This window comes from Eptatretus burgeri, chromosome 16, assembly GCF_056783735.1.
Source record: "Eptatretus burgeri isolate ZD-2024b chromosome 16, Ebu_testis_v1, whole genome shotgun sequence".
NCBI classification, from domain to species: Eukaryota; Metazoa; Chordata; class Myxini; order Myxiniformes; family Myxinidae; genus Eptatretus; species Eptatretus burgeri.
Genome location: NC_140976.1, coordinates 66,300,870 through 66,310,869, shown reverse-complemented (window position 1 = coordinate 66,310,869; position 10,000 = coordinate 66,300,870). Strand labels below are relative to the sequence as shown.

Sequence of the window (10,000 nt, the reverse complement as noted above, 5' to 3'; positions counted from 1 at the left end):
TCCATCTTCGAAGATGGCGGAGGTTAATGATTGCAACTCAAGGCCGAAATAGTTTTGTCGAAATCTCGTAAAATCAGATAAAAATTAGGAAAAAGTGATATTTTTTTTTCCTAACCCGTTGTAATTAAATAATACGCTCGTGGAAGTTGACAGACAGGGAGTGGTGGGGGAGAGAGATAGTGGGGGAGGGAGGGAAGGGGACAGGGAGTGGGGGAGAAAGGGGGAGGGGACAGGGAGTGGGGGAGAAAGGGGGAGGGGACAGGGAGTGGGGGAGAGAGGATGGGATTGGGGGAGAGACGGGAGTGGAGGAGAAAGCGAGTGGGGGAGGGGTAGAGAGAGGAGGGGGTAGTGAGAATCGGGGTTGAGGGGGGGGGGAGGAAGAAGTTTCTTTCTGTATCCATCCTGTCCACCCCATTCTGACCTATCCCATTGTTTGTCCAATTTTCATTTTATTTTGTCCTTCAACTTCACTGTTGGTGTCTCCCCCTCCCCCACTCTCACTGCTGTTCGTTTTATCTTGTTGTGTCCTGATCCATTCCATGTTCTCGCTCAAACACGAGCCTTGCCTCTGTATACAAAAAATTCAACGGTTGGCAACCATTGTACAGGCTTCATGAGCCGAATGGTGGCTTTCTGTGTTGAATTTCCTTCGAAGGGAAGTCATCTATTGTACATTTTGAACCGTGGTGTCTTTCTGTGCGTTCGTCTGTCTCCCGTTTATAGCGGCTGCTTACCATGCTGCATTGAAAAGCTCAACATTCACTTTTGAAATTATGGGAGAACAGGCATGAGTAATGTTGATGCTGAATTTTGTCTCACCACCAGGATATTTTGAACTCTTTTGAGAAATCTGACCTCCTCCACCCTATGTTACACCACCATGTTGCAGTGGTATGGGCGGTATAAGTTGCTCAGAGCTTTGGCTCTGCTTGTAACCAAGAGTGCAACAAAATTGACCTCTTTACTGTCCAAGAAATAGAATTTAAATTGATAGATTAACTTAAACCTCTCCTGTCACTGAAGACGGATACTCGTGCTTGACTTCTATATAAAACGGAATGAGACATTTGTTTGTTTGTTTGTTTGTTTGTTTGTTTGTTTGTGACGTTACTCCTCTGAGCTCCCGAGGTTCATCGTGACATAACTTTATAGGATCAATTTTTTTTTAACATGATGCACCTTACTCGGTGTTTTAAACAGTAATTTTCTCACAATTCATAACTTATAAACCACGAGCCACCACCTGTCGCCATCTCGGAGCGTGGATCCATATATACAATGCTTTATAAAAAGCCGAATTTTTGGTATCAGATGTAAAAAAAAAAATAACAAAGATGTAACAACGATTGGTATGTTTGGCGAATAAGAAGTCATGTGACCTCTTAAATGCGCTAATTGCTAATTTTTCAAAAACCAACAATAGTACAAACACTACCCACACAGCAATTTAAAGATAATTTTATTGCTCATCTATTGACATAACTCCGAAGGGTGAAAAGAATACTTTGGAGAAAAAAAGGTTACCACCTAAGCTAACTCCACCAAATATACACCCTGGGAAAATTCCTCGATGTCGTTTTTAGCTCACCTGTTCGAAGAACAGAGAGCGATCGCGATATCCCTGGCGTGAGCGTGAGCGTCAGCGTGAAAATGTTAAAGTTTTTGGTGCAAGTTATTTAGAAGCTTGCCATTCATTTAATATGTGTACTAGGATGCTGATATTTTGCATGGAGGTTCCTTTGGAGTATACTATTGGTGTAGTAAAGTTGAAATTTACAAATGATTAAAAAAAATTAATTGATTTCAACCTAAGATGGTGTCAAAGCCACCCAATGTTCGCCTGTTTATACCAGACGCTTGCCATTCATTTAATGTGTACTAGTTTACTGATTACAATATACAAATACATACATTGCTTTAAAATTATTTGGATCAGACTTCACTGCAATGCTTTATAAAAAATATTATTAGACTAGTCTTTTAAAAACGATAAATGCATAAACAGGCGAGCATTGGGTGGCTTTGACACCAACTCTCTGGTTATTTTATTTACCACTCAATGAATGTGTGAGATTATGCTTTTGATGTAAATGCTCTTCCTCTTCATAATATATACACATCCAATGAAATCGTGCCACTGAAGCATTCATACCACTCACATCCATCTTCTCCGATGAAATTCATTAAAACACCACCTAAATGTTGTATTCAAATATTTCAAATTCTTGCACAGTGCACACATTGACCTGCTCTTTTTTATAAACAATACCATGGTATTCTTTTTATAACCACAGGCTTTATAATTTGTGTGGTATGTTGTTGTTGCATATCGTGCTGAATGAACTCACCTGCTAACTGTAACACGTGATACCATTTCATCCATTTCTTAGACCTGTTCGCTGGAGGCAGAACTGATCCGGCTGTTTGAGAAGTATGTGCCCTCCTGCATCGACATGTTGGTGGATGGTGTGATGGAGGGACGCTCTGTGGAGAAACCAGAGAGTGTCATCCCACTGATCGACATTAACTTGGTCAGCAGATAATTGGTGCACTCTCATATATATATATATATATATATATATATATATATATATATATATATATATATATATATATATATATATATATATATATATTAAAGATATATTGACTGCTGTCAACATTTGAACGTGGTACATGCTTGGGAGCGTCATTGGTATGCATTGCTGTTTGCGCTGTTGCTGATGATTCGCCAAAAACCAAGAAAACGAGTCCGGTAGCTGAGGGGGTGTGTAACAATGGGATTCTCATATGTGTACTGTGTGTAAACGTGTTTACAGCTGTGGAAGAACTTTGGGAAGGGTTTGATACAGCAAAGGGCTTACCTTGTGTAGACCTTCTTGGTTGTTTTATACAACTTCTTCAGCGAGAAGAGCATGGGAGGAGTCAATATATATATATATATATATATATATATATATATATATATATATATATATATATATATATATATATATATATATATATATATATATATATATATATATATATATATATATATATATATATATATATATATATATGTATACATATATATATATATATATATATATATATATATATATATATATATATGTATATATGTATATATATATATATATATATATATATATATATATATATATATATATATATATATACATATATATACATATATATATATATATATATATATATATATATATATATATATATATATATATATATATACATATATATATATATACATATATATATACTTGGCTAAGTGTGAAGGAATTTTTAATTTGTTCATGGTGCCACCGATTGTTCACCTTCACTCACAAAGGACACCAGGGGATCTTTAACATCCACAAACTAATGCCAGCAGATGGGACACCAGATAAACGTCCATCTGGAGGAAGCCATTAAGCCCATCAAGCCTGAGCAATCCGGCCAATACCCGTGTACACCTCAATTCCCAGCACACGCTGATGTGCCTGTGAAATACCAAGGTGACAGTCTATAGCAGGGTTGAGATTTGAACCCAGGATAGATATATCAGGGGCAAGTGTGCATACCTCTCGGGTTAGGCTATCCTGCGAAACCTCTTGCATGATTTGTGAGAGTAAAATTCTCTTTATTTATTTATTAACTTGTGCTCGTACTTGTTTCAAAAATATCACTGCTTTTTTGTTTTCATCATCAAATTTCTAATTTCAAAGATTTTATTTAACAGTTGTTCATGTTTCACTATGCACTGTTCCCAATCAAAACCAACACACACCTCCAAAGAATACGTCATAATTGGTCACTTTAACTACCAGCTATCATTGTGGGGCTGTAGTATCATATCAGGAACAGTGAAACAGACAATGACAGCAAGTGTCATCTGTTTCATGTCAATGATTAATGTATATACAGGATCTTATTTTGTGGTGGAAAAGACGCTGCATCCCGGAACTTTTATCATCGAGGCCGAACGATGCAGTTCAACGCCATGTAGTTGCAACCCTCCCTCAGTCAGCATTCATCATATCATATATTATGTCCAGCTGGCAGTATGACAGCCATCTCTTCTTTTTGTTCTCCTCCTCTTCTTCCTTTTATAAGGGGTGAGGTCCAATGGCACCAAGCTTCTGCCCTGCCTTGACCACAATACTCCTCTACTCCCTTCTGTCCTCAGACAAATCTCTGCACTCCCCAACCCCTCCCACCTTACTGATATCCCTCCTCACACAATCCTCCCATCTGAACCGTGCTCTACCTCTTTTCCTCCGACCTTACTCCCTCATCCTATCCGCTCTTTTTTCCCTCCTCTCTTCCCTCATCCACACCAAGTGTCCAACCCATCTCAACCAGCATTTCTCCAATCTCCACATAAAACTCATCTGCACACCAATCTACTCCCTCAATATACAAAAAAAGGTTCATTCAGCCTCCATCTATCCACCCTCTTCACTCCATCAATCCTCCTCACCCAATTGGCCTCACAAACCTGCAGCCTCTGTTGATGTCTCTTTGTCAGTGCTACCATCTCCAGACCAGAAAGGTAGTCCAGCGTTACACACGGCATCAGAACCTTCCATTTCAATTTCCTTGATATTGTTGCGGATTCGCGCCCGCCGGCGTGCTGACGGCCACGTAACTCGAATCGCGGCACCGGACGGACAATCCAGTCGTGACCCTCTCGGACTAACGCCGGGAACCAGTCACGGGTGGACCTTTCGGTCTCACCGCGATCGAGCCAATCAGCCCCCGCGTGGGATAGGGTTGCTCGCCAAATTCGACCTACCTAAGTACCCACGCGGAGGGTAGACCGGGCGATCGCACCTCGCCGCAGGTCGACTTCGGACACGGGCCACTTAAGCGACCCGTTCCGTACTATCAGAATAACCGAGCGGTGTTATCGTCGACCTCAACGGTTCGATTAATTATCGGGCGTATTCAGCCCACTACCAACCCTTTACGTGAAGCAAGATGGGGATTCAATAGAGGAAAAGACGAAGCGAAGCGGGAAACAGTTCAATAATAAAGCACATTTATTCGCGGCACACGGGAGCACACATATACAATTCCACCAAATGCACACAGAAAAGACACAATGTAATTTACACAAAAAGCAAATGTAAAAGCGAAAACACAATGCAGAGCTAATACCGACTACCGAGCACACGGCAACACTTATACAATTCTACTTCACAGACGGCGCCGACAACACATACCCAAAACCAAGGAAAAGAATACCCTCAAGGATGAGGCGGGCCTGAGGCCGAGACCGGGTCGCGCCTACCCGTCTGGTGATGAGACGCGGAGCGGCGATGGCACCTCAACTCCGCGGGCCTCGCGGACAGTGTCTGGTAGGGGGTGGGAAAGGGGCCCCCTTGGTCGCACTATCTCAGCGCGGGGGGAAACAGGAGGGGGTTGCTGATGCTCGGGGTATAGAGGATTTTTATTATCCCGCGACGAGCGTCTCCACCTCGGCCAGGTCACGCTGTCGGCCTCCCTGGGGTGCAGCTCCCTGCACGACGCGAGCACCCCCTTCGTCTGCCCTCGCCGCCTCTCCACAGCTCCGTCCCCTCCGCTCCGACTCCAACACACGACGCCGACCAGCTCCTTCTTGCCAACTCCACCGCCCGCGAAGTCTTAACTCTCTGTTCCCGACTCTCCTACTCTCCTACTCTCCGCCTCTCGACTCTCTGGACTGACGAACACGGTCCTTTTATCAGCCCCGTAGCTTCGCCCTCTCATCTTTGACCCCCTCCCTTCGACCTTTCACCTCGCTCCCCATTGGCCCGAGAAAAAGTTGGCGTGAAGGCTTTTTGATCCATAAATTTGCATATATCGATCGCCCTGGGGGCGGGGCCAATTCGCCCCTCGCTCACCGATTGGACGGCAAAAAGTGGGCGTGTGTCGTTTTTGATCCGTTTTTGAAGCACAAAATCCGTGATTTTGTACACGCTGTTCGGCGCGCGCCCTGCACGAGTCCAACACCGGTACCCACAGCGGGGCAAGAACGGTGGCGATGCGACGGTTGCGAGGTGTGACGGGAAGGTCGTGGCGGTTGTGGTGAAGCGGCGTTGTGGTTGGTGGTTGATGTTGTGGTTGTGGTGGTAATCATGGCGGTTGGTCCAAAATAAAGATAGCAAAAGAAAAACGGCTATCCTGAAGAGTCGCAGCACGCATAAATGACATGTATTCCCACTAGACAACGGGTTTGGGCCTAACTACACATGTACTTACCGAGATACCTCACCTAAGGGACCTGAATGGTGGTTTGCGAATTTGGTAACCACAACAATATCTTTCTGTCTGCAATTACTCCCTCCAACCTCCTCCTTACATTCACACCCACCTGAATCCTCCTCCACACATCTGCCTTGGACTTACCATCCACAGTCACTGTTCCCACCCCCCCCCCACCAGATACTCAAACCTATTTCCCTGTCTGATCTCCTTCCCCTCTAACCTGATATTAATTTCCTTTCTCTGCTGCCCGACCCACATCACCTCAGTCTTCTCCATAATCATCTTCAGCTCATGCTTCCAAAGTGCCTGCTTCCACTCTCCCAGGACTTCCTGCATCTCCCGCCCACTCTCCACCACAACAGCCAGATCGTCCGCAAACAACATCCTCTCCAGAATAGCCCTCACATTTACCTTCCTGCTTACCAGCTCCATCACCATGATAAACATGAGTGAACTAAGAGCACTTCCCTACCTCAAACCAATGTTCTCTCTGAACTCCTCGGACATCCCAGGACCAACCAAGACTCTTCCCTTCATTCCCAAGTACATCCCTTCCATCAACCTGACTTCTGCTTCAACCTGACTCCCATCCATCTCAGTGTTGCCATCCCCATCTCTCTTGGGACAGTGTTGTCGGCCTGTCTTTTAGATGATGTATTATTTTAGATGTACTCTTTTAATCTTTTTTTATTTTTACATTGCCCCCCTCCCCTCTATATAAAGGAGCCCTACATGCATTTGTGTGCTCCGATGTACCTGCCACATCCTTTGACCCATTGGGGCTCAAACTTGGCATGGAGAATGTATATTCCCCCAGAATGGTTTTGTACCACGACCTGCCCCATCATGAGAATAAAAAGAAGTTTACCTTTGTCAAATGGCGAGAAGCGGTAATGTTGGATTTCAAAAATAGTAAAAACCAGCAAGGAATTGCAAAAACACAAGGAATGTGGAATCCACACAGCTGAACTACAATGTTTATCTCAGTAGGTACCAAGAGAAGAAGTGCACACATCACAGATACCGGTACACCTTGACCTGTTTTACAAATCAGGTACTGAGCCGTAAACACGAAAAGAAATAAAAAGAAAATGCTTTCCTTTGTTAAAGGAATCAAAGTGCTGATCCGATTTCAAAGATGATAAAACAAAACAAGATGTTTGACTGAAGGAATCGAAGTGCTGATCAAAGAATAAACTGAGGATGCACATGAGAAAACGAGATGCAGAAGGTACACAAACCATTGGAAATGAGGTGTCACATCAGAGAAAACTCATCATGTACAAACCAAGCTGGAACCGATCTCGTGCAAACTACGTACGAATCATTGCTAAATATAACTGGACTCGAATCGACCCACCAATTGCATTCTGGGGGTAAAACATTTAATGATTTTTTTTTTCCCTTCGAAACTGAACAAAAAAACACACACAAGAATATGTATAACCGTTTTATCGAAGCATATATGAAAAGTCGTACAAATAAACGTTTTTGTCGAACAAACTTGGAGGTAATTATAAATCATGCTGGACCATCACGATCCACTTTTGCATTATATAGATTCACAACTATAATCTGGACTTGAACTCAACCTCCAGGATCACAGTCTAGTGTCCTCACCAACAAGTGACCAAATATGGGGGTCTTTGTTGCACTAAGCCATGCAATAACAGGAAATATTATTCAAAACAAATGGAATGAGTTTGAAAGAAACGGAAGACAAAAAAGGAACCCGAGGAAGTAAAGAGCAAAGATGGAGTCATCAGGAGGAACCTGGACAAGATTCACGGTTCAGCCGCTACTCCACTACCCTCAAACCAACCCAGGCAAAGCTAAGTTAACCTTGCAGAAAAAAATGTCTGCAAGAATTCATTTCTCTTTCAAGAGTCATGTTGGAGAACATCACACAAAACAAGAAGCATGATCTTAGCGTCCTCTTGTGAAAATCGAGACGACAAACAAAATGAGACATGCGTTATGTAGTTTGCATTGCTCAAATACTTATTTGAATATCCCTCCTAATCTTTATAGATCTGCCATTGTTGGTCTGTGTCAAATAATAATGACTGCATTTGTTGAGAGCAATAAAAATGGTGTCACCTATATTATTGAGAGAACTTGAGGACACACACACCTTGTGAATATTTCTGTGGCAAAGCCCAAATCCAGGACAGGTCACCACTCCATCGCAGACATCTACACTGAGCAACCATAGTAATCAAACCACACTGGTGAGGGTAATGCAAGAAGGTTTTAGCCACTCTACCACTCAATAACAAGATTGTCATTCTCTAATTTAAAACAGAGAAGGCAAAACCAACATTCTACACATAGGTGTGACGAAGATACAAAGCCCTAAAGTGTCCCTTCCAGTGTTTATGCTTTATTTAGCCGCCCAGGTTCCCAAAATATTGTGTGTCTTCACATTATCGTGATACCTGTGGAACGGTCTTGGAGAAACCCTTCCCTAAACAATTTGAGTAAAGCTTTTCCCAAAATGGATTATAGCAATACGGATGCTGTTTCATAACTTGTGCTCTCACTTTCACTCTTCACAGGTGGCCCAACTGTGTTCAGTACTAAGTGCACTGCTTGAGGTCGAGCACGAGGTCTCGTTGTCCTGTGTTGAACCGATATTCCTCGAGGCCCTGTGCTCTTCACTCGGTGTTGCACTCCTTCCTGCAGGACGCTTACGTTTCGATAACTTCTTAAGATGGCGGTCTGTTCTACCAACCGTGCACAGTGATGAGATTGTTGCAGGACCCTGTGAACTGCCAGGTGAAATATACATCTTGCTAAAGAAATAGCAAGTGAACGTTTTTTATACTGTTACGGCTGTGGAAATTTGCAATACATCATAAAGGGTCTTCAGGTGAGATATATCGATAAGTTCATGTGTAGTTAGCCAACACCTTTTGTTTAGAGGGAATATGTGTGATTCATCCGGGCTGCGACCCTTTCAGTTAGCCATTTTTCTTTCTCTATCATTATTTTGGACCATTAAGCCGCCAACAACTCAAACACCACCACCTTCGCCTCTGTACCTCCACAACTCCATCCCGCAAACATCACTTCACCGCCATTCCCAAACGACGCCCGCCAACAACCAAACCACCACAGCAAACCCCCCACCACCTTCGCCTTTCTCCTTCCACAACCATCAACCACACTACCAGTCAACACCAAACATCGTGCTGTCCAGGGCCGGTTCGGTAATTGATGCCGAACGCGTCGAGCCGCGGATACGAATGCGTTCCCTTCAGGAGAGGAAAATGGATCAGGAAGGCTTCACGCCCCTTTTCTTCCATCCAATGGCTGGACGTCGGGTGGCATGGCCCTGCCTCCAAACCCACTGTGAATGCATTCCCTTCAGGAGAGGAAAACGGATCAGGAAGGCTTCACACCCCTTTTCTTCCATCCAATGACTGAACGTCGGGTGGCATGGCCCCGCCTCCGAACCCGCTGTGAATGCATTCCCTTCAGGAGAGGAAAACGGATCAGGAAGGCTTCACTCCCCTTTTCTTCCATCCAATGACTGAACGTCGGGTGGCATGGCCCCGCCTCCAAGCGCGTTTTGATCCGCGAATCTGCATACAGGCTCCTCCCCCGGTCTATAAAAGACGTGAGCACGACGCAGCTCGTGTGTGTGTGTCCAGGAAGGAGTGTGAAGAAACGTGTCCAGAAAGGTGTCCAGCTCGTGTGTGCAGAAAGGAGTGCAGAAAGTGGCGCCAGTCGGTGAAGTCTGAGGCGTGTC

General features: G+C 43.8%; 1 protein-coding gene across 1 annotated transcript in view; it reads left to right on the top strand.

The window, feature by feature from the left end:
- Positions 1-10,000, top strand: part of LOC147011247 (dynein axonemal heavy chain 10-like) — a 147,580-nt gene that overhangs the window by 67,765 nt on the left and 69,815 nt on the right. Inside the window, exons 26-27 of the mRNA XM_085859696.1 lie at positions 2,391-2,531; positions 8,805-9,024. Coding sequence (XP_085715822.1) covers positions 2,391-2,531; positions 8,805-9,024 — 361 coding nt within the window. The remainder of the gene's footprint in view (positions 1-2,390; positions 2,532-8,804; positions 9,025-10,000) is intronic.